This window comes from Apteryx rowi, unplaced genomic scaffold (assembly GCF_003343035.1).
Source record: "Apteryx rowi isolate R43461 unplaced genomic scaffold, aptRow1 scaffold_1018, whole genome shotgun sequence".
Lineage (NCBI taxonomy): Eukaryota > Metazoa > Chordata > Aves > Apterygiformes > Apterygidae > Apteryx > Apteryx rowi.
The window spans coordinates 115,628-143,597 of record NW_020447218.1 but is presented as its reverse complement, the minus strand read 5'-3'; the positions used below and the strand labels follow the sequence as shown (position 1 = coordinate 143,597).

At 39.5% G+C, this 27,970-nt stretch overlaps 1 protein-coding gene across 2 annotated transcripts; it reads right to left on the bottom strand.

The window, feature by feature from the left end:
- On the bottom strand, window positions 1–27,943 carry PKD2 (polycystin 2, transient receptor potential cation channel). Of its 2 annotated transcripts, XM_026064855.1 has the most exons (16): window positions 27,668–27,753; window positions 20,865–20,978; window positions 17,620–17,753; window positions 17,002–17,252; window positions 16,031–16,255; window positions 15,096–15,324; window positions 13,044–13,214; window positions 11,674–11,855; window positions 10,459–10,579; window positions 7,789–7,887; window positions 6,650–6,771; window positions 5,624–5,741; window positions 5,223–5,386; window positions 4,334–4,481; window positions 3,091–3,277; window positions 2,994–3,010 (listed from the first exon to the last, which is right to left on the bottom strand). In XM_026064855.1, the coding sequence occupies exons 2-16, from the start codon at window positions 20,956–20,958 to the stop codon at window positions 3,000–3,002; spliced, it is 2,256 nt and encodes a 751-aa protein (XP_025920640.1). In that variant the 5' UTR covers window positions 20,959–20,978; window positions 27,668–27,753; the 3' UTR covers window positions 2,994–2,999. The 2 variants fall into 2 exon arrangements, with proteins under 2 accessions (XP_025920649.1, XP_025920640.1); XM_026064864.1 differs by having other exon boundaries at window positions 1–3,277; window positions 27,668–27,943.
- Between the last annotated feature and the right edge of the window lie 27 nt (window positions 27,944–27,970).

Below are 27,970 nucleotides of genomic sequence, written 5' to 3'. Positions count from 1 at the left end.
TAGGAAGTAAAGTGCTCGGTTTTACAGACCAATAAATTCTTGATCATTGTAGAAGACCTGCATAATTAACAGCTTCCTAAGAAGATCAAAGACTTTACATTCTTTCCTATGCAAACAACTTTACCTTAATAATAAGTGACAAACGATATTAGAAAATCTAAAATTGGAAAATAAACCATAATAAAAATGTTCAAAACATTTGTCAAATTGCCATGCGTTTACTGCAAGGCCCATTGTCAGCACACACGGGTACCCCATGAAAACTTGTTGCACTTCAAGATGAAGTTTGTTATTAAGTAACGACACGTTACAGAAATATACCTGAACAAATACAGCTATGAAAGCAAACATTTTGGTTTTCATAATAAACATATAGTACAAAAGAAAGAGGAGCTGCGTGATTGAGTTTACATGCTGAAAGATACATTTTTACAGGAAATGTATTTAAAAACATACTGATAGGTTTTGTTTTGCTTTTTTTCAAGGCAGTCCTGCCTCACCAACAGATAACTGCTACTCCACTTCCTCTCTGCACTCCCCAATTCCAGCTGCTGTAAACCCCAGCAGCAGTGTGCCACATGCTTTAAAGGCCACAGAAACAAAACTTTTAACACACGGTTTTCTTAGTAGCATTTCAGCTGAATGCTAGAAAGCTCAAGTTGGGTCATTTGAACACAGCTACTAATTTTAAGTACACGGTCTATTTAAATATTATCCTGGCATTTAGGCAGTTGCTGACCCTGTAAACCCAGCATCCGTTACGTGTTACACAAGCATAATTTGTTAGCATGCCTCAAAGTTTAAATTGTGAATGACGACACTTATCAACATGCTACACATCTGGGATATGAATACAAAGACAAGATTTTGTATATTGTAAATTCATTTGGATTATATTTTCTATTGTCCTTGCACACCAGTTGGCCTTGCATAGACCTAGTAATTTTTTATTTTTCATCAGAAATGCTAGTTTAACAAAGCAAAGCTTTACTCAAGAAGGCTTTAAAGGTCCAAAAACTTCCAGTCAAGACAAAAGAGAGCTTAGTCTGAGTGACTCTCATTTCACACAGACACCCTAACCATTGCGTTGCTGGCTGTTTTGGGATGGCAGCGGTCTGTTTTGTAAAAGTCTTTGAATTTTATCTTAATGCAGGACAAAAAAAAAGGGGGGGGGGAAGGAGGAGAGAGAAAAACCTTCACAAGAATCATGATTTGTTTTCCCGCTTTGTTCTATTCTTGATCCACAGCCTACTAGGAAAGTCCAGTCTCCACATCAAACTTCCTTCTGCTCCATCTTGCATTAAGAACGTTTCTGTACATTTGGTTTCTTGTAAACTTACATATAGGAAAAGGCATTAGGAAATCTATTTAGTTTTATCAAGTTCAAGTGCTCTAATTAGAGGGAAAGTATTCTGAGTCACTGTAAGTCCAGGCAATGCTGTTATAAGAATATATGCAACTTTGCCTAAGTAATACCAGCACAAGAATGAGATGTTAACCTCTGGAAACAATTGCTTTGCAGTACAAAAAGCACCAACATAAAATACTAATGCTATTTATACCTTGTTAAACAGGCATTTTTCTCTGTATTCTCTACTAATAGCTAAAATGTGCGTTTGATTATGTAGCTTTCCATTTTTCTTTTAAACAACTGTAAATCTTTAATACAAGACTGCCATCTTCAAGAAAAAAATAAAACAACACACAATTGACAACCTCCCTCCCAACCCAATGTGCCACCTATCAAAACATGCTGCTACACAGAACTATAAATACTATGCCTTGATGCTTTCTATAGAAATCCTACATATTTTCAGTGTTGCATCTCTTTCCAAACACAAGAAGTCTTCTGCAGTCTCAGAAAACACAGGACATGAAATACTAAAAAAAAAAATATCAGTGGTTATACTAAATAACACCTTGCCAAAGGGAAGCAGCATTGCACCCCAGGAAAAAAGCATATGTAGAAATGTATCTCATAATGTTACAAGCAGATCTGTTAAACATAAATACAGGCTAAATTTGCAAGACAAATGATTAGTATTTGACAGAACACTTGATTGAATTTTTCCAACTGTCAGCAACTTTTCCCTGTCCCCTTTCCCCTCAAACACAGGGAAGGGGTTTTTCCATCTCATGTGCTTTTAAGGAATATATTTTCTGCAAAGTGATCATGTTTATCTAATAAAATAAAGTGCGGAATATTCATTCCAGGTATACTTAGATCACGAAAATGTGGCATTAAAAAATAGGCACAGTGCAACAAAGTTGACAGCGATAACATTAGTTGGGCAAAGAGGCTGTTCTTGAACATTACTTCTAAAATACTAATGAAATAAAAGATATGTACTGCATATGGTCTCTATTACAGAAAAACATGATTAACAGGTTTACAAGCAAAGTACAGTTCTGTTTAGAGAAACGCAGTATTTCTCAAAAAACAGGCAAGTTAAAAATGAGCATTTAAAATTAATTAAAACCCTATTATACCAAGAAAGATTCCAGGGAAGTATGTAAAAATTCAGAGTAAAAAAAAAAAACAAAACACCACCAACAAAAAAAACAGTTCCTCTTTTTTAAAAGTACCAGGTGCACCCATCTACTTTAGAGTTAGCATTTTAGAACTGTATTTTCCAACGGAAAGCATAAAACTCATGCTCCTTCATTGGAGTATTGTGAACACGGTAAGTACCTATTGCAAATTTTGTCTATAGTTTGTCGCCCTCAAGAAACTGTTCCCTGTAGCATATGTAAAGAAACAGAATTCTGTGCAGAAAGATTTTGACACACCTGGTTTCCATTCTGTCTTCTGGATGTTCATTTCCAAGGCTAACCAATCTCTCTACTGGTAACTTTAACCTGACACATGGCTTATGTAGTTTTGAAAATTCCTTACAAAGAAAATACTTATTTTTACCCACCACTGATGCTTTCCTTTAATGGTTTGATCAGGGTGATCACCTCACTTTGGGAAACAGTTAAGTAGTGTATTTGCTGGCTTAATAATGACCTGAAACATAYAGAATGAACTACAAAGTTAATCTTACATATGGATGTTATTCCCCCCATTTCCTCCTCCTCCATCAATACCATCTGACTGTGAGGAAGATGGTCGGGAGCTCCTCGAACGAGGCTGGCCGTTCAGTCCAAGTGGCGTACCCAAACGATGGCTCATTTGGGATGCTGTATCATCTGATTCCCAGCGCTCCAACTCCTCTCGCACAAGCCGTTCCATTTGTTCCCTGTGGATTTCATTGTCTCGACCCAGTCTTTCATCCTAAACAGATAGAAGATACAAGGTGGAAATGCAGTTTCCAAACCATAGGCTAATCAAAACACCATACAAATATGGGAAACCCTAATACCACTCAAACATTTCCATGCACTAGTGGAGAATCACAACTAGTGCACTAGATGGTTTTCTTTCCAATAAAGTACCTCCCAGACTGTCACCTTCACTTATGAAAGCACATTTTGTATTGCAGTTTCTAATATTGATGAAATCCACCTCCAGAAACATAAGATGTACTGAAGACAGCACACCAACAAAACAGCTCCAGTTCRAAGATCAAGCAGGACTGTTTTCTGCACATGGAGTAAGGACCAGAGACACCGTATCTGTGACAGGGCAGCTGCCAGTCTGACCTAGGTAACCCACCAAGACAGTTCATCTCATCCACCCCTAACTGCCCTATTCCTCCTGTCCTTGCCCCATCAGAAGGCTGACTGTCCGGAGAAATAATTCATCTGGCCTACTGCCTCTTCCCAAAGGGTCCTCAGGAAAGAGGTGGGGGAGGGGAGGTAAAAGAGGATAGATAACTTCAGTGACAGAAGCAACCTGCTCCCACCTTGCCACATACAACCCTGGAAGCAACTCCGGAAAAGACAGGATCCTAACTGTGTGCATGTGCACGAATTTCTGCATCAACTGGGAGAAGACCATTGCATACAGCTCTCCCTGGCAACAGAATAAGCTGTCCAGGTCCACCATGCTGGATCACCTGGACTCTGCCAGACTAGTCCATAAGGAGCTTAAAGAGCAGGAGATGAATGAGCTCCTTCAGCCACTACTGAACACCAGTTCAGGGGTACAAACTGTGCTGTCATCCCAGCATGACACAGGCCTGCTAGAAGACCAGTTCTAATACCAGTCTCTTGGATCATGCTTCTCCATTAACACAAAGGATAAATTGCCTGGCCAAAGCACCCACCTCAACTTTACCACAACTCCCTCGATCCTTCCAAGCAAAGCAAAGCAAAGCACCAACTATAAGCAACCCAGGCAGGTTGTTACCAGCAAGTGATGAGACACAACAGCATATGGGTTTCTTACCTCCGTCACTCCATCCAACAGTCTCCCTAACACATCTCTCCTTTTCAGTTTGGCCCTCTCCATTGCTTCGAGCTTTACAATAACAGCATCGATCTTGGAAACAATACTGCCAATAGAATGCTCCATGCGATCAACCCGCCTCATGAGCCTGAGAACAAGTGCAAGCTTCAGCGTTTCTGACATTTCCAAATCAATGTCATTCTAGCRTATTAACGCAGAGAAAATGCATGAGGATGAGATGGCATTTTAATTCAAGACAGGTATCTGACTTGACACAATGAGTTCTACTGTCCAGGAAGGGAAAAGGTACACAAGAACAAGACGAGAACACAGGGATAAAGGCAGAATGAAAAAAAAAAAAAAAAGAGTACATATTCTATTCTGTTTCCCCTGATTTGGGGACATCTTCAGAATTTATTGATTCTAGTTACCAATCTTCTTCATTCAGTTACTGTTGGTATAATTAAATCTTATGGAGATCTATCACTTTAGCCAAAACACACAATCACAAATAATATCAATCAATTAAAAGTAATCACTGAAGTTCTCACTGAACGATCTTATTAATGGAAAAAGCAGAACAATCTTCTGCCATTATTGTAACCCAAACATTTTCTGTCTTTTCAATGACAAGGTTTTAAAAACAGTAGGTTTTTGGTTTTCTTACTGATTCTTGTATTGAGCCTCTCTAAAGTACTTGAAATTCAGGTATTACCTGACAGCTATTAAAAAGAGCAACCCGAGAATCTTAAAAATGCAACGTGTGCCTTTCTGAATAATTTGACTAATATTCAGAGTTATAGGAGAGACTTCTAAATATCTGAAAGAAAAAATGCAGAACAGAAAAAACCCACCATGCAAATACACTCACCGACAAGGATAAACTTACACTTGAAACTCTTCGTAGGAAACCCCACTAGAGCTGCTGCCCCTCCTCCTAGAACTATGTCCACTGTCTTCATCCTCATCCTCCTCAGAGTCATCCAAGCTCCGGGGGAAGCTGCGGCTGCTCAGAGGACGTGGCAGAGAGCTCCTATCCAGATCGAGATCCTCCTTCATGAAAACACAAGCCACAGACAGACAAGATATAAAAGACTTTCATCTGTACACAGGGGACAGGGGGTGGCAAGGCTGAAGACAGCCTGCCCTCCATGATCTCCTCTTGCCTTTTTACAGTTCTGCTCAGACAGCCAGGGATGAAAGCAAATGTGAAAAGAAACAAGCAAACCAGCATGGGGAACAGACTGGCTGATGGTGCGGTTGGTATACCACTCCCAATGGTGAGCTCACCCTCTCTTTCTCCAAGTCATCTCTCATCTGCTGATGTTCGTGCTCTGTCAGTTCCTGGTCCCCATCCTGGTCGTATTTGGTAAATATTGCTTCAATCTCTGCATCAGTGTGACCCTTCCTGAAAAGGCCATATAAACAGATCCCTTACTTCTTTTAGTTTTTCAGACGTTGAACAAACGTCACGTCTTAGAAAAACAATTTCATCCTAACAAAACATTTCATCCTCAAGCCAAAGACACAACTGAATCCAGAACTGCCTATAAATTCTCCCCACCAGGAATTCAAAGCACTGACTGCAACAAAAAGCTCAGCCCTTACCTCTACCTTATCTTCCTTTTTTCTTTTCTTTTTCTTAACAGCATCAAGTTCCCCTAGACTGTACCCTGCTCCTTCCCAACTCACACTTTTATATCTCCTTGATTCTTCCCCTTTCCTTGGGCTTCTGCCTCTTCACAAGTTCCTGTTCCCGCTCGCACAGAAACATTACTAATGCTTCAAAGGGTTTAGACCTCTGCTTCCTCAAATCCTCTCTTCCCCACAATACACCAGCTTGAGGAAGGTGGTCCCCAAAGCACCAACTCCTTCCTCCAGTGTGGGATACTGCCTCTTTGCAGTGACACCAGCCATAGTACAGAGTCCACAGCTCAGTAGAGCTCGTTAGCCAAGATTTGTCTGTCATCTCAAACTGATATGCCATTCACCTCACATTTTTTTCCTCTTCCCTCCTTCCCCAATCTCACGCCACAGTTTTTTTAATTCTCCTTTTTGCAGTGCCCACAGATCCATATGAAGACAATGTTTGCCTGTAAACTTCTCTTTGCTTACATGAACCTCCCATCAGACACAGGAAAAGCAAATGCTTTGTTTCCCACTCACCAACAGAAACAAAAAGCACTCTTCTGTGTTGTCTTTATATGCATTAGCATGCACTTTTGCCGCATTACAGAGGCAAGAGAGGCTTGAACCAAAGACTCTGCATCACAAGTCTGTGAAGGCACTATTCAAGATTAATACCAGCTTCCTTACCCTTTTAGATCTTGTCGGAGTTCATCAAAATTTAATTTCCCCCCACCTTGTCTCAGGCTTTCTGAAATGTCATCAACAGTAGTTTTCTTCAATTTAAGTTTGATCATGGCTTTGTTGTAGCCCTAGAAGAAAAAGTGGAATTCTAATGTTTTACCTCTCATGAAATTTTAACATTTTATTTCTCATGACCGCATTTTTTTTTAAGAACACAAAAACCCACTAGTGTACACTTCCATTCAGTGTGTTCCAAAAGTTCTGCACAAATCTATCTTTTCCTCCAGTTTATCTATTTTTTATTTCAGTATTTAAATGAACAACACATAAATACCCTTGCAGCTAAAGGTAAGGTTTTCATCATTCAATTTGCATTACAGATCAGCAGGAATGGGATGTTTTGTCCCAGCGAGACACCTTTGGCAGTTACTGACAATAGTTAAGTGACAGCATTAAATAATGAGGACAAGCCAGATACAACTTATTGTGGTCATTTTGAATATTTCTGATTCCTCAGTTTGAGGAATGACTTTCTAATAAACTGGTTTTAATTAAATTGGTTTCAACAACCAGTCTCCAAGTTCTAAAGACTGAATTACTGGTCATGCTGAGCGTGCATTTAGACATTTCTGCACATGGTACAGCACTTGTACCCATGCCAGCAGGTGCATGTGTTTCCCCTAAACTGGGATTCAGGTCAAGTTCTTAACTGTGTATTAGACAGTCTTACTGGCAGCTGCCCTTGGGAGCTCCCAACACATAATCCAAGACTTGAGTCATCTTATTGCACAGAATGAGGCATGACCGAAGTAAGAAGTAATTCAGAATTCTGTCACCAAACTCAATTGTGGTTTAGCTTCATCAGTTTAATATTTCAGTATCTACCTGGATAGGCATATCCTATCTCGTATTCAGTAGGCCGATCCTTTGATGCAAAGCTGTGTTTTAAAGTGACTAAAATGAGTTGCGATGCAAAGTTTTCATACTTTTAATTTATGTTCAGCTCTGAATTATTTATTTTAACTAAGAGGTGTACATTTTCATTAGCTGTTGCCAATTTTACTTTGTATAGTTTATGCAGCATTTTATGGAATAAGTTCAGATGTGAGGAACAAGACACGAGACAAACGAAACACAACTTTTACCTTTCTGATAAGGTCAGACAGTTCCATTTCTGCCTTCTGGTGTGCCATATCTGATTTGACTTCGGAATATGTATCATTGATAATGGCCAAAAACATGTTCTGTTCAGAAGAGAAATAAAAAGCCCACTTAAAAAATATATATACATATATACACACACACAATTTTATATATATATATATATATATATATCCATAAGCCTGAGCCCCACTACTCCCATGACCTTCATATACAGACCTGCATCTGAATTTTTTTCTTAAAAGGGGCCAGCAGAAAATGGTGGGGTGTTTAATTAGCAGTAATATCAAACACCTGAGATATTGAAAACATGATGACCTGCAGTACCAGAACTTTTAATCAAGACTACTAGTTAAGGACATAACTGGGAGATTACATTCCAAAGAGAGTTCATGTCTACACACAGCAGTTGCAACAAACTGTTCTACCTGTGAGGCCCAACTTTCCCATTTAGCACCTGTGACTTCATCTAAGCAACACAGCTGGATTACCAACAGAAATGCCTGAGGATGCAAGTTAACTATTTATTCTGTAGTAACCAGCACACACACACAAGATGCTTATCTGGCTACAGGTCTGCTTGTGGTTCAGASTAGAGATGAAGAAAATGGATTAAAATCAGCTACTTGGCATGTGCGCCACAAATTCTGACAAGAGTTTGGCTGCTTGTTCAGACAAAAGGAGAAAAAGAAAAGAAATTAGTCTTACTGCTGCTGTGCCCAACTTTTAATTTGCTAGGCCTATACTGTTATTACTGAAAGGGTCCTGCTGAACATGGAACAAACACCACTACATTACAAGCCAGACATTCAAGTCAGAAGGAATCAGTCAAGTTATTGGCATATCAAATGTGCCATTCTCCTGCAGAAAGGCTGTGTTAGCCAGTATTTCCCCATGAATTAAAAAAAAATCCTCTTAGAAAAACAATCTTTCATTGTCTTTATCGATTCTTGCCCAATAACAGAAAAATAAGAGATAACTTTACTAGCATTCATTTTGCTTTCAGCTGCCCAACAGTAAGAGCTAAGGATGCTGCTTTCTGCCTGTCTTCTCTAGCTTTGTTTCAACCAGGTTTCAGACTGGTTTTAAGGAGCCCACACCAACATTTCACTCCACACAAATTGCAGGATCTGCACACATTAATAAGCACACAACCTGTAGTTAGTATTTCGGATAACCTGTGGTGCCTTCGCAATCTAACTAGCACTCTCCTGCTGCCCATTAGAAAAAATAAAAATGTTACTCCCCCTTCGCTGATCACTAGCCTCCACTTCTCTGGATTTTGTGAAGCGCTTCAGGGCAAGTCTGAAACCTGCTTCATGTTCTTCTTTGGTTAGAGTGACCCATGTATTATTTGCCAATTGATTTTTTTTTTTCCATCCCACTGAACACGTAAGGTTCTCCAATTCATTACTAGTGAATAGCCTAGATAAAGTCTTCTCCCATCATATGCACAAATAGCATCTAAGCCCCATTTCTCCTCCTCCCAAGGAATAATAAAAAGCCTCATTAGGTATAAGAGGTCATTATCATCATAGTTAGGATGACRCAGGATTGATGGCCAACTTTAATGTTAATAAAAACCTGCTTTAATAGTTATCAGCTTATCAAAGCACCAAGAGATACCCAGTTCTGGGAATAATCTGAGGATTTGTAGTTCACATCAATAATGTCACTCCAGTGATATCATTAGAAATGAGGTTACTACTTCGTAATGCTAGTACCAACTGAGAACTATGTACAGGTAGAAGACACTGCAGCTCTTTACCTGCATTGGCATAAAAAATGAGTTTATTTGTTCTCCTAGGTATCTATGAGGGGGTTCTCCTCCCTCTACTTCATATTATATACCTTATTAAAAAGACTAATATGAATTCAATACCAGGGTTAATAGAGGATACACAAAAAAAAAAAACAATGCTCACTACCAATATACTCGCTGTTTGAATTTATTTGGCAGACTATCATGTCCACAAACTGCCTCCCAGATAAACTGAGCCTCTTAAAATACTGTTCRTCAAAAAATACTTAGGTATGCTGCACAGGGAAGGTGAGCTCCCATTTGTGCTATGGAGAGAAAGACAGGGCTCAACTCTGCCCYGGAAAAGGAAGAGAGGAAAGAGAGGCCTTTGCTGGAAAACTTCCACATCTGAAAGTTGCTGCGTTGCTGCTGAGTTCGGTTCTTCTACAGGCAAGCTGTGTGTTGCATGCACAAACTACACAATTGTGAAACCGCTGGCCACACATTAGAGCATTTTATAAACAAAGAGCCTGTATGGAACAGTACTGCTACTTTTCACCAAAAGGTATGGGCTTGCTGTGCACGCTGTTTACAAGCAAGTCAGTGCTTACACTGTAGAAATGCTAACAAAAATCTTGGTAATAATAATAATGAAAAACAACAACATGGAGCACTATAAGGGAGTGACAACACACACTACAAATCTATTTTAGATGAAGTAAAAGAGAGTGTAGCGACAGGCTAYGCAAAGGTTAGACTCCTATGCATACTGCACACATACCATTACCAAAATAAGCCTCAGGTAACAGGAAAAAACAAAGAAACAAAAAAACCCCCAAAGAACAAGAGACACAAAAATGGCAATTTACCTAAAAACAAATGTCCCAYCCCGCATAAACAAAGGTGTACATACCAAAAGAATGAAGAACATAAAGAACACAAATGTAGTGAAATAAATTGGTCCCAAAATTCGATTAGCTTCTTCAACCTCTGTGAAGTTAAAGTCTCCCAAAATGATGCGGAACTGAGTAAATCTTAAAAAACAAAACACATGCAGGAGYTGAGAAGAATGCTTTTGGAGCTGTGCAGTTTTCAGTCTGTTTTAGTGTAACAGCCTGGCTGATGGGCAGCACAGAGGTCTGCACTATTTTAATACTGATCAGGCATTGCAGTCGTCAAACCTTCATGCCCATACAACTGAACTCCGCAACACATTCAGCAAAACTAAGATGGTTAATTCTGGCTTTTGGTCACAACTGATGATGGGGGCAAGAGGAAGCAGTGACAAGTAATGATTACCATTTTGAAGCGTAAAGACCCCACCTTGCCCCTCCCCTATCCCTTTGCCTCTCACATATATATAAACCCAACTTTTTGCCCTCTGAAGTGTGCCCATACAGTGCCAAGGCTGAAAGAGGCTCTCAGCACTACCAGCATATTTCAAGTTCCYCCACTTCTCCACAGGAAACTCTGCAACACTCTTCCACAGTATGGGCAGCAGGCAGGGTGGGAATAACGTAAAATAAAATAAATCCTGTAACAGGACAACCTGATAATTACTTCACTTGGAATCAGATTACACTGCATGACATCAGGAAAGGAAAAACTGATTAACAACCCTCAGCTAAGTCCCCTCTTTTTCATGGACTCTGCCAGTTACTCAGGATGTTATTAGTTGGCTGTTAAACACAGAATCCCCTTGTGAATCAACCAGTTAAACATAAAATCAGGAACACAGCATTATTAGGCATGCAAAGTTTTAGCAAGCATTATAGGGTGCTGTACAGTAATTCGTCTGCTGAAGATACAGTTGCTGCTTTGTCTAGGAATGTGACCGATTGCTGTAAGAACCCTGTCACTTCCGCCAGCTAAAACCTGCCATTTTTAGCTCACTGACTTAATTATATTCTATTTTTAACCTGGCTTTGGAGACAGTTCTTCAACAAATGATTAAAAAAAAAAAAAAGCCTCTCTAAAAAAGTTATTGATACTGAGCTATATCAACAGTGAGATCCCTAGAGCTTATCTGTTTAGAAGGCTGTTACAGGATTTGTTTAGTCTCTGATGAAGCAGCCAAATCCATTTACCAAAGTACTGAGAAATTCTTTGCATTTATTACTGTACTTACACGCAGTCCTGGAAAGTGCTGAAGTCATCAATTTGAGTGCCAAAGACAAGATAGGCCAACTGAGCATATGCTAAGAAAATAATAAAAAACATAATAGCAAAGCCAATGACATCTTTGACACAGCGAGACATGGTAGTGGATAACTGACTCATCGTTCTGTTGAAGTTCACAAATTTGAAAAGCTGTTAAAAGAGAAAAGAAGYAACTGTGAAGACAAGGAAGACAACTATTTATTACCACAAGGGCTTTACACGTGAAGTGTCCTTCTGAATTCAATTGGAAACAAAAAGTCAGTCAATCCACATTTAGAAATATATCACTTTCCAAACACACTAAGGCTTGAAATGTGAAGAAAAGCCTGTCCGCTTGCACTCCTCCATTCCCCTGGTTTTATAGCAGTGTTACCGAGATGCTAGCAAAAGCCTGTTTATTTATCTGAAGGGCAAAAGGAACGAGGCCTTTATTTTTAAATTTTCAATGCAGATTTTAKAAGTCAAGTATTAAAAAGCCAAGAATGATGACCCCTGATGGATGAAGCCATGAGCAACCTGCTTTGATCTCGGAGCTGACCTTGCTTTGAGCAGGTGATTGAATGACCTCCTGAAGTCCCCTCTCACCTGAATTATTCTGTGATTATGCAATTAATTGTTATTTCTTRCAATGAGCCACTTTAATTTTTAAACTGTGGTGTAAAAATTACATGCAACTTTGTTTTATAACACAGTAGGAGAACACTTACTTGATAACATATGGATCAATTTGGAGTAGAGTGGAAATTCAAGTCATCATTTTTAAGTTTTCTATTAGATATTTATTAACTAAACATTCCTCTGCAACTTTTTACATATGGAGGACAGCAAAATGAGTGTGGACTTGAAGAGCAGTAGCATCAGAAAGGAGACAGTAAAATAGAGAGATTAACTACTGCATTGTAGCTGGTTTGGATATGAATTGGACTTACACTACTTCTTCTAATGATTCAGAAATTTTGAAGACAGAAAACAGGTACAGTTAAACCAGGCTGGGAAAAAATAGTACTATAATAAGAAGTACTTACAATAAATAGTCCTTTAATAAGAAGTACTGACTTACCAACTCAAGAATAATAAAACCATTTCTTCACATATATGCCGTGACAAAGCACTACCACTGATTGTATTTTCTAGATTTAAACAAGGACTGTCTRACCCAGTGACAAAATGATAACCTTGTTTTTAATCTGCAAGAAGTCACCCTTCCGCTCTGACTTTCTCCCATGACCAATTTTAGGAGAAACATGACAAAACTCATTGAAATAAACACACAAAATTCAGAACATTTCAAATGCTTCCATTCTAATGTTAGAGTAAGGATATATGTCTTGAAGTTACCTTAATCCAGACAAAAAACACAGTGACTGCAGCAATATTGTTGAACTGTATTTGCCAATATGCCAAAGGTTCAAAATTGGGRAATGAGTTTTGATCTTCCAGCAGTTTCTTCAGGAGCATATCTACAGTTGATGTCCTATAGATGTTAATTCCTATAGCTACCACAGAGAGCTGAGTAGAAAAGAAACATAAAAACATATTTAGATTTAGAAGTGATTTAGAAGTACAGTTTTAAAGCAATTGGTTTTAGCCAGGTATGTAAGATAAAGATAAAGATAGATATGATGAACTTCATGYTATTCATAACAGTGCTACAGTGTGAGCTTTAAGTAAAAGCAAAAAAAGTGTGTGTGTGTATATATATATTTTATTATTATTATTTATATATATATATATATATTTTTTTTTTTTTTTTGCTTCAAGGTCTCCTGGCTGCAGAGCTGAACTTCTAAATGGGAAAATATCTGCTAGTGACTGCACAGAGCCAGGATCAGGTCAGAGATATCAGCTTCTCCTGACCCTTCAGGGTCAACCCAACTTGTCGCTGAGGACATCAGTGCTGACAGTCAGGCAATTGCAGGGACAGGGAAGGCTGGAGTTCGCCACCTTTCCCTCAAGAGCAATTAAACAGCACAGTGGCTGCTATATGAGATAGGATCCAAAAGTAGGATGTTTGGATAAACCAGGAAATGCATTCCATAAGGCAACCGTGACCAGACTACAGACAAATAGCCTGGGAATAAGATTATATGCAAACCTTTCCCTTGCCACAGTGGGAGAACAAGATCATGGTGAAGCCTAGTGGGCTCAGAAATGCAGTCTTTGCAGAGAAGTAAGCATATACGAAAGCAAAAGAGTGCCCACGCCCCCCGCCACCCCCCTGCCCCAACCTGCGAAGACTCAGGAAGACAAAGGGGAAAGAGAGTAAAGAGCAGACACACAGCAGTGCCCGCCCCCCCCAAAAAATAGAGTTTCTCCTCCAGAGTACAAACTGATCAATACTGCCCATAGAAAGTAAAAACAGAATCTGTAGTTTTACCATATAGAWAAAGTTCTTTCCCTGATCTCTGCAAACATCTTTTTTTTATTAGCATAAGTGAATTTTTCACTGTAAACAGTCAGGAAGTATATAATCCTAAATTTAAACAAGGTCCCTCAGACAAAGTATAAACATAGAATTCAACCCTCTATGTGAACTGAATTTCAGACTCAAATATACCTCACTGATCATAGCAGCAAAATGTCTCATTTTCCCCTTGGTAAGTATAAAAATGGCACATGGTTCAAGTAAACATCCTCCTAAATAGTTCTTCACTTACAAACCCTTGTGATGCAAGCATATTTTCTCCAGCTTAGAGGTGTCAAATTCAATACTTAAACCTTAGATTTGTCCAAGCCTGAACATAAAAGATGAGCATAAGACTGGAATTGTTTCAGCATTGCTGGCTTCGTATACTTTTGGTAAGAACAGCTTGATATAAGTAGAGTGATTTATACTGTGCAGCTTTAAATTCAAAGCCCAGATTTTCTGCTAGATAGACACTATTTATTGGTAACACTGTCTACTTTACCAAGAAAACAATCCTGACAGTTGCTAGGACTCYACAATTACAAGACGCTATTCTTCAAACTTGCTATTAGCTGGCCAGTATTTTAATATCAAATAAAATTTGTTAGCTGTTCTTTGCAAATATATTCAGAACCCCGTCCCATTTCTCCAACTGCCAAGCACCACTTTATGATTTTCTGCTGCAATATATTATGTCAGATACACGGAGAAGAAACATGGGGAGGTTTCTTATCTCCCATAAGGGCTGTGTCTATATTCACAATAACTGGGAGAAAGTATACTGAACAAATACTCAAAAGCACAGACTAAACTTGTCCTACTCAGACCGAACAGCTCACTAGCCTGATGACACTAATGACAAAYAGGACAAAGAGGATGATGGCCCTATCCCTTAAACCCACAATATGAATGCTGAGTCACTAATGTCTCCCACAGAAAGCATTCCAGAAAGCAATTTTAACCCTATTATAAATATTACCTACCACAATGATTAGGATATCAAGACAATTCCAGAGACTCCTGAAGTAGTGCAGTTTATGAATGTGAATTTCTAAGATCTCTTCCACCATATAATAAAGAACAAAAAGACAAAATGCCATTTCACAGGCTGCCAGGAAAAAATCGAAAGTGGAGATGTAGTGAATCAGCTTCACTGGCTGAAACTGCCAAGATGTAACAAGGCCTCCAGTTGCTGGAAACTCCACTAACAACCTGTTAAAAGAAAAAAAAAAAAAAAACACAGAAAACCATTTCACTGAAAGAATGTCCTTGAAAAGCACTACTGAATATACTTAAAATACTTGTTTTTATTTTGGAGACAGGAAAAAGTCCATATATGATTCAAGTAAGACATTATGCAGAAGAGAGGGTGTAAACCTSGGTACCGCTCACTCAATTTTGACTAAACCTAAGACATTTCAAGAACAGTGAGCAAACAAGAGACAGAACGACCCGTCTGCATCTCCATCTCTCACGTGCTATCTAAATGAAAGACTCATGTTGCATATCTACCTTGTGTACTTTAGTGAGCCAGGTCATTAGAGAAGTCACCTGCAAACTGAAATGTACCCAAACTCTTGGGGCATCAGGAGAAGCACAACTGTCTCCAGATGTTGAGTGCAGCTGCAATATGGAGTCCCACTTCTTTGAACAGGGAAGCCTGCCACAAAGCACTACCAGAAGCATGCCAGTGAGAAGACAGAAAGGAAAAAGTCCTATCCAGATCAAAGAGAACACAGCTCTACTTTCAGGGACATCCAAAACACAGTTTGAAAGAATCAAGTGGGAGGCACTTAAAGGAGAACTTGTTCCAAACTGCTTAAGTAACATATACACTTACCTATGCCCTCAAAACAAAGTAATCACAGGTAAATCCCCAACTGTGCTATGTGAACACTGTCAATGGTTTTGTACGTACCTAACAACACAAAATAGGTTGATGTTTGCATTGTATACGGAGAAATCAATGAAAGCTGCCCTTGTCCCTCTGTCCAGCCACAGGTTCTTCTTAAGGCTAGCAATTTGCACAGCTGTCACTTCTCTGGTCCTTGACAGGTCTTGATAATAACCAGCTCCACTGTATGTGGCAATCAAGCCCCAGTGGCTGCTCCCATTCAAATCCTTCTCATTGGTGTATGTCCAACTAGTTTAGCAGTGAGACAGAGCAGATTAGTCTTTCTAGTTTCTACTTATCATTAACCCCCAAAAAACCCACAAAACAAAGAACCCCACAAACCAACAACAGAATACCCTGGATCAATTACTTAAAGTTGCTTTCATTTAAGAGATACTTGTAGAAAGTTTTGATGTTTGTACCCCGGAAAAAGGGTTTACAAAGCTCATTTTACAAACAGAAACAAGAAAATAAGATAGAGACAGGTCACAAGTCAATTATCTGTGAAAACAGAACATTTCAATCCACTTTTACAACATTTATATCCCCTTRGGGGAAATAAAAATCAACATTTACATAGCTACCCTTTATAATGTAACCCACACATTGTCCTCCAAGAGAAACAGTACTATCCCCGTTTTTTGGCCRGGGAAAATGATTCATCAAAACCCATTCCAGTAATACAATCATGAAATARGGAACAGGTGCTCATGACTCCGAGAGCTGTACCTAGACCACACTGCATTTGCCACGTGCTGAAACAAAACAGCCACCGATGGCACAATGATGGCACCTAAACTCAAGTGGGTTAAGAACACAGACCTCTTSAGGTTTGGTAAGGTTTCTCCGTAAACAGAATTGGCAGCTCCATATTTAGCTAGCCTTACAGACAGAACATGTGGTGATTACAGAGTTGCCTCTGTGAAGCAGAAATTCAGTATATCCAGGGCACGGAAATACACATCTGCCTATGTGTCTACAAGAGTACTACGTACGCTGTTCCGTTTCGAAGCCCAAAAGGAGCAGTGTCTTCATTAGCTACAGAATAGACATCATAGCAGTCTTTGATTTCATCCTTTAAATCTTCAGGTATTGAGCACGAACCATTTCTCACTTTCAGCTGCCGAATGCGAGGCACCCCTAGAAGCAGGTTCTCATAATAAATGAAGCTTTTGTTTTCAGCCATGGTTTTGTTGTTATACCACATCTCCCAGTAAAGACCATCCAGCAAAGGGCCTTCGGTGAACTGGGAAGGAAGAGAGAATTTTAGTTTGCATGTTGCCAGCACTGTTTTCATAGATCTTAATTCTGCTGAAATGTGAGGATTGCAATTGATAATTCTTCTGATGTTAAGGCAAAGTATCTGCCTTTATGTTACCTGTCCTCCAAAGACATTCCCTAACCTTGCCCTGCCCTGCCCCATTGGCATTATCTAAATCCTAAACTTTGACCTATGAAAGGCCAGTTTTACTCTAGTGCTTTGACATCRTCCATACACAGAGATCTTTATGGACAAATCCTCTATGTTGAAAAAAGACCTTGCAGATTAAGCTCACAGATCCAGACAGGACAAATCACAGCAACAGCRAAATACCAATTTTTTTATAGAGTACCTTCCAGAAGTCATCCATTGTGGACAAAGTTTTGAAATCAGTTTTCTCCATTTTTGATACAGGTGTTTCCAGGAAGAGCTGCGACATTACCCTCGTGTAATAGTACATACTGGAACTCACTGTCCCGTAAGTCACTGCACAAGATTTGGTATAGGGTGAGGGGTAGGAGGTGGAAAAACAAAACAAAAGTACTTATTTGCTTATTTTGAATACATCAGGTTGTATTTGAATAGATTTTGCACTGAGAAGTCTAAGCATCAGAACAGAACGAAATCCACAGTAAGCAGCGTTTGTCTTCAAGAAGTGATTATAATATAAAATCTGCAAAGAACAGATCAGTCAATCAGTTTAAAATACCAAATTCTCCCTTCCCAAGTTTTATCTGTTATTAATATTTCTACAAAAGTCAACTTCAAGAAACACAAAGGTGGGATGCAGCAGCCTAAACAGAGGAAGCTAGAGCCAYTTTAGCTGTCTTGTGGTATCCAAGGCATCTGTAGAGAGCTGGCACGAATGACAAGACCTCAGGAGAACCATGCCCTGCTTGAGCAGAAAACGATGGTCAACCAGGATATCCCAGGGCATCTCAAATGATGCTAGACACCTGTGGTTAGACAACTAAACTCCCTCTCAGACATGCAYTGGTTCTAAGAGACTCTCTCCATAGAAAATAATGGCTACGCATTACTTCTCTTCCTCACRCAAGGCCAAATATTTGGCCGAAGACCACAGAGCATAAAGTGATGTACAAAGCCAAGATGGCTTAAGAGAGCAGTCTTTGGCACAGATGCTTTTACTGCCTATAATTACTTAAAAATGCTTCAAGACTAGACCTCTRTGAAGCCCGATTCTGTGACAACTCTGGAGAGGACTGGTTACRACCAGACTGCACAATTTGTCATTAGTTTTGACAGTTTGATAAAAATGTTTATTACAGGGACAAAACATGTTTTCTTTAGCAAGCAGAGAACACAAACTATTTGTAAAAAACTTCTGCTGTGGCACAGGGAATGTGTGACTTGATTGTGAAATACCTGGATTGTCTCTAAATACGCTCTTTCAAAAATACAAGAGCACAAGAAATGTCAATAGCATTTAGCCTGCGCTGGAAAGCTCGCTAGTACGTTGTGCCAAACCAAAGACCGGTATGTCTCATAGCTATTGCTTAAGTGTAAAACTGAAAAGGACAGAACTTTAAGAGGCTAGTTTGTTAGAAATGTCTGTAGATATTTAACATACTACACTTTTCCTTCACTCTGTTACCAAAACCTTTTTTATAGTAAAATAAATCATGAACAAATCTTTTCCACTGACGATAATTTCATTTGCAAGTTCACATCAAATTATTCAGCTGACTATTATGTAAAAATGTAAGTTATGTAAACTGACGACTTAGGAATTTTCATTTTATTTTAATTCAAATCCCTCACTGCTACACCTCTCCTGGTGATACAGCATACCAGCCACAGGCATTCTTGCTACCTTATATCCATAAACCTGCACTAGGCATTCTTAAATGACTCAAGAAGGAAATAAGCTTGACATTTAGTATATAAGCATGCCCACAATACAACACCAAAATAGCTGTGCCAACCATATGAAGGGTTTGTTTTGCTTTGTTTTTATAATTCTGCTAAAGACAATCCAGGCAGACTTGCTCTCAAAGCCAGTCTACAAATATAGTTTAAAAAAAAAAAAAAATTAAGATTCACTCTCACAAAAAAATCCAAAAACCAACCAAACAAAAACTTGTCCTGTTACAACTAATCATAAAAGACAGCTYAAAAGTCACTGACAAGTCAGGCACATAGAATAGAATTGTCCATGCTAAAAATTGGGGGCTTGAAACACAACATCAGCTTTCCAAAGTTATGCTAACTTAATGCACACAGTTTTTGTTGTTTTTTTCCCCCCCAATAACCAAATAAAACATTTATTCCATCAATACTGTAGTAAGTTTTATTTTGAGCTGTCTTACTAAGTGTTATATATATATACATGAAATTGCCTTGACTATAAATATAAAAAAACTTTTAAATATTGAAATAAAATTGTATAATGGCTTCAAGTTTCCAAGACCAGAAAAGACAACTGTTCTCAGAACTGTTATACTATATACCAAGTTTAGACATTCAGGCCATAAGCCTTCATGGTGCTATGTGAGGCCTGTGAGAAGCATCCTATACGATCGATGCTCCAACATCTCTAAGGTTCTTCACCTCTCAAAAAAGAACAAAAAGCTCAGTGCAGACTGCATTCTTAAACTCCATTTCTATTCTGCATGCTTCAGACTACCCTGGGTACAGGAATATTGCTGGGTATTAGGCTGGAGAYCCATCAGGCTCACTTGTGTAGTAAGTTCATATTTAATACAATGGATTAATAGTCTCTTCCATGTTGACTACAGAAGCAGGGATTAAATCTCCTCTCTAAAAGCCCCAAATAAAAATTATTAAAAACAAAAAAAGTAAAAGGAGAACAGGCTGAGGTTTGCCTTCTGCTTCCCCTGTAACTGATCAATAAACTCCTAAATCAGACACTGTTATCTCATGCACTTGTACGCAACTCCCAGAGCTACAGTGTTACTGTGCTTCATATACTACCATAGACAACAAATGACACACTTAAAGCATGGAAGTCTTCAGCCATAATTCATGCCCAACACTTAAGTGAGACTGCAGATGTGTTTAAAACATCCAGTGTCAGGCAAACTCAGATTATCAAATATTTCTAAGTAGCTAGCATTATCCTTGGCTTTCCAGTCACCATCAAGAACTTCTACTCTTAAGGATCTGTACATAAATTTGGTGATACATTTGAAACTCAGTGATTTTTTATGTTTAATTTTTTGCCCTAGGTGGTTAACTCCTACTTTAACAAAAGACAGTTCCATTTAGTAATTTCATAATGCATAACAGAAGCATTACACCCCAATCCAGTACTACACAAAAAAATGCTTCAACCCTAGGATCTCAAAATGCTCCCTAAAAAGCAAAGAACATGCACATTATCATCCCACTTAAAGATTCAAAAAATATTAAGGCACGGAAAGTTTAATATTTTCAATCTCAAGCAACAGTGAGTGTAGAAACAAGAAAAAAGAACAAAACAGTAATTCCAAGTTTTTGCCTCCACACCTACCCGTTAATTATTCTCCTACATCATTGACACAACTTTAATTCTGGAATTACAGATGGCATACAGGTAGTACAGAATTGCAAGCATCAACACTGAACGGTACTTACGGACACACAAGACCACAAGAAAAATCAGGTATGTTATCAGCTCCCGTAAAACACTTTTCAGATATCGCTCTCTGCTAGTGTTGTTTTCTTCCATGAGTCTTGTGCCCCACAGACCTTTCAAGAAAAACATGCATAATGATATAAATACAGTGTCTGATACTAGATGTGCTAGATACCTAAYTAATCAAGAGATGCCTTGCTTGGGCAGCTGGCTTTGAACACTTAACYCGTGTTGTGTCTGCTGCAGGTTCTCCTATAGATTTTGAACTGATCTAAGTTACCGTAAGAACAACTTCTTTGGCTTGCCCTCCTGTAGGTCCAAGGAGACCCATGTCATCTCACATATATTTATTTAGTAACAGCTCAGCAGAACTCTACAGAATTTGTTGAATATTTGCCAAGAATGCTGTCATTTAAAACCAGATGGCATGAAAAAAAATTAAGTATACAAAGACACACATTGACAGCCGACCTTCAAGAAATGCAATGCAGTGGGTTTTTTTAAAATACGCCTATGAAAGCATTAACTTTCTACCTGAAAGGAGGATAGGTCAGTCAAACATATGTTTAAAACAAACACAGAAAACACAAAAAAACTGTAACGTTCCTCTCCCTGACAGGAAAGACATGTCCACTAATGAGACAGTAGGGATCTTGGTGAGGTTTGCTACATGAATTTCTTTCCCTGCACAACAAAGAATTATCACTGAAATGTTACTAGTGGTCTTAACGAACAGCTGCCATTTAGCTGTCAAACTGGGCAACTGTATTAACTGAACTATTTGGGGATGTCACTAGCTTCATGACATTATACTTGACATTCTCAAGAAGATCGTATAAGAGAACTTACTGAACTTTGGTTATCCCTTCCAAAAGGGTAACAGTGAAGCAAAARTGGCTTTTAAATGGAGTCACCAAAAGAAACAACAATCTGAGAATAGAAAGCAGTTAGTAACCATCATATGTATTTCCTGTGTTTAATACAGAACAGAGAAAAGCTGGGAACAGCTGCTGAAGTTCAGTCCAGAACTGCTACCTTCCAGCAACTTCTCTTTATTTCAGATTAAATAAAGCAAGTCAATATGACCTTAGTTTACGGGGGCGGAAAGACAGCAGAAATGTGTGTGTGTGAGAGTAGTATATGTGTATATAAATTGCATTTACAATTGTGCGTACATAACTAAATTCACTCTTGCAAATCATTGCCAAGCTTCCACCCTTTTCCTTTTCAGGTATTTTAAATGGCCAGCCCTTGAAAACATCCTTTATGTTCCTAGCGGATGGAAATGAAGTAACCTCAAAATCCCTTGGAAAAGATCTTGGATCCATCAAACATACCACAGTAATTTGAAGTCAAATGGAAAAGCAACAAGGGATAGCCAAAACAGATTATAAAGCCAACAGTGAAGTGGAAGTTTAGTGCCAGCCATTGCTGCAAAGACTAAGAAAGGCAAATGGCTAAGCTGCCTGCTGCAGAACTTCATTGCTAACAAAGAGACAGGAATAAGTGAGCTCTTCCATCTACCTGCAAGCTGAGGTTCAAGAAGAGATTAACACGCCAGATATTTATAAAGACTTCTCAGCTATTGCAGTTCAAGATGGGATCTAGCCACAAAGTCAACTGGGAAAGTTCTCCAGCATAAGCACTGCAAGTATTAACGGTCTCCGCATTAATTTCCCTCTGTTCATACTCTTTAATTAGTCAATTATACCCTTCACTAATGTCTATCATTAATATGTGATGCCTGCCCCAAAAGAAGAGAAYTTTTTCAAAGCTGTTCTTTAAGACTAAGTCTGAAAACTTGGAGATAAAGACTGCAGCTTTACAACACAAAATGCCAAATTCTCACCATTAGGTCATTCTAGAAGACAGAAACACAAAAACATTTACAGAGTCACTAGTAATAAAGAACTCTACAAGTCCAGCCTTTAATACAGCACGTTGCACTAGCAACGTTCATAATAAAGGAAGGAAAACACTGCAGAGCAGAGAAAAGGCTGGAAGGACCAGTGAGCTGAGCTGGCACGAGAGCAGAGTCCCGGCTGTCAGCACATTACTCACTGAAAAGAAATGTAGCGAGCAGAAAGTTTGCAAGCTCCAATTCTGTCATATTAGAACATTATTACAAGTCAGCAAGGAACGGAAAGTTATATGTGAAAAAAATAAAGCACCCRAGATCACACAGTCATCTTTGCATTAAATGAACTCTGCATTTATCCAACCACTAGCCCGAAGCTTTCATTAGTGGCCACGTTTTTAGAAGACRCATATATTTTTTAGCCTCTTTGTCATATTAGAATATTGTTTAAGATGCATCAAGAACAGTGGCAGCACACAGTGGTGGATTTAAGYTGACATTTACTGTGAGCAACAAAAACATTTCATTTCTAGCCTTGATCAATCATTTTCAGTTCATGCCTTACATTAATTTGCTACTCATCAACTTTTGGAAGGATCTGTGTACTCATTCATTTATCAAACATGTCTGCAACTAATGCTTCTCTCATACCCRTTCTGTAGCCCAAATGGCTTACCTAAAGAATGTACTAATTCAGAAAAGAGAGAAAAAAATTAAAGGGAACTAAAAAAAAAAGAAGATAAAATTTCATCTTGCAATAAAAACTCTAACTTTCCAGGCAACACAAGAAACAAAARCCTTTCTGTTTTCATATCTACATACCTTTATATTCATGAATGAGTTTATGTGGTATAGAAAGCATATAAAATAATTTAGATTTATGAAAAAGTTACCTAACTTGAATTCTGAAAGTTCTCAGTAGTTATGTAAAGACAATTTAAAAAATCCTACAACATGACAAAAGCAAGCAATACATCCAGTACACATCCAATACATATGATATTGATACTTATAAATAACTAAATTGCCTATACAGAAAGATTACAGGGAAGGAAGGGGCTGAGGGCAGGAGAGGAATACGATCCTCAGACAGAGCTGCTTTCTCCCAAAACAAAAAAAAGTAAGTCTTACATTCAACTGGAAGCTCACATTCTTTAGAAAGGTACTACCAGAGCCTGCACTAGTTCAGCTCAAAAAAATTCCGATGGTGCATTCTTTGTGAAAATTACAGTTGATGAATGAATGAAAATAGTATGTGATAYTTCCAATTAACAATAACTAATAAAATCTTTCCAGAAAACCCCTGCGTACACTGCTCAGTATTGATGAACATGTGGATCTAGTAACACTGGGTGTCAGAATAAAGCACTTAGGGGAAGATTCCCTTCCTGGTGTGGCTCTGGAAATGGACCTTAGTCTCATCCATCAAAACTGCTAATGATTTTCTCATTAGCTGAGATGAACAGTCACCCCCTCCCCCAAAACAGACAGGACGCCTGATAAACAGACCTGCAAAGCTAGAGGGACTAAAGGAACTTCACTGAGACTTGCACTGGAATTTTAAAAGAATCCCCAAAATCAAGACACTAAAAGGTAGGTAATCATATGCGATTGAGTTTCTGTTCACTTACGATGGTGCACAGTCTTCCTGTCCATCACATTTACCAAAACCCATTACCTTAAATTCTCTTTGCAGGCATTTTTATTTCACAGCTGACAGCAATAAAAACATAAGCTGTCATTTAATATCACTCAGATGATGAGTGGCAACATGTTTAGCCATGGTAACACTATCATATTCGATATCCAAATGATTACTCCCTCTTGTGTTCAATTCTGTCCAGTCAAACAGCATTTCATTCAATAAATCCATGCTAACTTTCCTCTAGTTATCTTCTAAAGCAACTACCAGTTTCATTTCAACAATTCCACAAAAACTCAACTAAAACTTTACCTACTTTCTTTTCAGACTGCAGTATAACTTGTTTTTTAGATCTCTGTTAGATCTAAAAACAGAGCACTCAGTTTGCCATTTTCCAGTCAAAGGTCTTTGCTGTTATACATGAAATATCAAAAGAACTGTCAAGCTCTGTTTCCAGTAATATAACCTCAGTTTAAGTTATCCTTCAAATACCCTATTATAATTTCAGGCATGAAATCACCCTTTCACTACACAGTCTGCAATGATCACATTCTTTAGAGAAGGTTAGTTACCTATGCACCAGGCAAGTCCAGCACCCTGCGTAACAGCACTAAAGTCACGTCTAGCCATTTCCTGTGCCTATGAAATTAATGGCAGCAACATTCTCTATGTTAAGGAACTAGAAAGGGACACGTCTACTACGGTAACTTTGGCTACGCTTGGCTACAAACACAAAATAAACAGGTCAAAAAAGTCAACAGAAACTGTGGATAGCAAGCACATGAATAAATCTAGTCCCAATATTCATAGAACACAAAACCAAGTCTTTTTATTTTGCAGCTAAAAGTAGAACATTAGTACTGCACACTGACTGTCTCAAACACCAAGAAGCAGTTTGGTATATAGCAATGACTGAAAGTTTTCTTTTTGCTTTCTTCCATTTCAAGAACATGTAACTTCCACTATTTTCCACAGAGCACAAACTTTATTAATATACTCACACCCAGATGCACAAAGGGAACATCACCATTCAAAAGGATGCATAACGTTCCAATATCAAAGGTGGTTCTCACCTTTTGATTTGCAAACAGAAATTAAAAGTTCAAGTTACTGATTGTGCATCAGTTCCCAAACTGCTTACTTTAGCCCAAGATCTGTTGCTTAGGCAGCAGGCCAGGCAAGGGACCAGTCTGTCAGAACAGGGCCTAAACATCTCCTCCTCTGGCAACTTCTGCCTGATGCTGATGCCACTGAAGGCTTCAGCTCCATTCATCCTGCCCAGCTCAGCAGATGGCTTCTCCAGAAACCAACTCCTCTTGGTTCTACTGCTCACTCAGCTGAAATAGGTGAAAATGCAAGAGCGGATTTAAAAAAAAAACAAAACAAAAAAACCACATACTAAAAAGAACCCCTCATTCCCCAAAATCTCTCCTAAACTGTAGAAACAGATAAACTATCGACAATTTAATATGGCATTTTTTTCAAACCTTTGTTAGAATGGTCTCTCCTTAAGCTCTGCCTTCAAGTTCAGCATGACTCTGATACCAGCACCAAAAACAGTCCAAATGCAGATAATCTATTTTCAATTTTACCCCAGAAGCCATGACTGAGACCAAATAGCAGCAATTTAGACAAGCCATGTTGTATAATCATCTGGAAATCACTGTCATGCTCATGTTCAAGCAACACTATTTTTCACTAGTTTAAAGCAAATACAGACGGTTCCTTCTCATCAATAGCAACAGCTAGCAGAAAGGGAATATTTGAACAGTTATGTTACTATTTAGCTGTGTGTTGATGGTTTTTTTTCTTTTTTTAATAAAAAGATTTCACTTTCTCCATGTTAAGCAGCTCCTTTCTTAAGCATTTATGTACCTCAGGGACAGACTGGACACAGCAATGTCAGTTAGCTCATATGCCTCATAAGAGGCATAACTCTCATTGATACTTTTTCCTGGACATTCCAGTCTCTTGCTATAAAGTGACTCATTTCATTGAACAGTCTCCCTATAAAATCTGCTGCAAAGACAACATAGTCTATTCCATAATCTCTGAAGGTTTGACTTGCATCCAAGTAAAATACTACAGTGATCAAGAGGGATTTATTTTGGTGCAATACAGCTCAAGTCACAGAAATCATTATAGCAAGTGATTTTTGAATGTGCATGAGACACAAAATGAACATATAAATGATACATAATAGTTCAATTTGCAAGTCCCTGCTTAAAACACTTCTGCTGATGTGGTGACAGTCAACAACGCTGCTTTGCATCACTTCAGGAAATCCATGTTTTATAAGAAGAAGCCTTATTTTATAAGAGGAGCTTACTTTTGCCACAGCTTTGTAATTCAAAACATTTTCTCCGACACTGTAAACAAATGCTACATTTATAATCCTCAGGTCCTGATGCTGAAATTTTAGGCTTCTCTGAAGAGGAAAGGGGGCTTCTCACATGAGCCCCCTTAACCTTAAACCCAGGGAACTCCCCAACCACTATTTTCTCTGCTGTGTCAAGTCAGCTCTGTACACCATCAGCTCAGGACTGAGTTACCACGGTGAGCGTATAAAGCTCATTTGGTTTATGTTTCAGGCTACGTTCCTGGTCACCAGCTGTACTTCAACAGGCAGCTCTCACCAACTGAAGGCACTCACAGAGCACTGCACAATACTGCACAAAAACGAGGCAAGTGTAACACCCTCCCAACAACCCCACTCTTAAAGCATCAGCATCTCCCCCAAAGCCTCTTTATAAGATAGAGAATGCCAAAAAAGAGAGAAACACAAGTACTCCGTCCCCCCCCCCCCCGGAAACCTGGTGTTGGATCAGGAAATCCACGTTTCTGAAACCTTAGCCAGGACAGTCTTTGACACYGAAAGCAGCCAGGACTAGGGCTAGCAGGGGAGGGAGAGGGGAGCAGAGACTTCTCTGCTACGTAGAAAAGGAAAAACAGGGGGGAGGTGGGTGTTTATGTGTGTGATGGGAGCAATAACCAGATCAGAGAGCAGGAGACAGATGCATATGAACATGTGGGGAGAAGGGAAAGGGTGAGCATGGATGGAGAGATGTGGGATAGRAAAGTAGACAGGTGGAAGAAAAAGAGAACAAGTGGCAAAGAGGTGGGTGGAAGAAAGAGCAAAAGGAATTAAAAAAAAATAAACAACCCTCCTAAGTATTCCTCTCCACGTAAATCTCCAGGAAAAGGCAACCGCGCTGTCCGACCGAGGCAGGCCGGGAGCCCGCTACCAGCGGAGGGGGAGCGCGGGGGGGTCGGGGCACGGAGGCCGGGCGGACGGCTCTCACCTCGCAGGCGCCGCGCCAGACGCTTGGCCCAGGCCGCTCGGTGCGGCGCGACCCCGTCGGGCGGCACTTGGTGGCGGCCCGGCGCCTCCGTCCCGCCCGCTGCAGCCGCCGCCGCCGCCGCCGCCCCGCCGCGCCCCGCGGGGAGTCGCCGCTGCCGCCGCCCGCTGCCGCCGCGCCCCGCCACGACGCTGCCTAACGACGACGAAGCACCGGCTCCGGGGCTGCCCCACTCCACGTCCATCTCCACCACCGGCCCCGCCGCCGTCGCCGCCTCCTCCTCCTCGGGCTCGAAGCCCGGGTTGT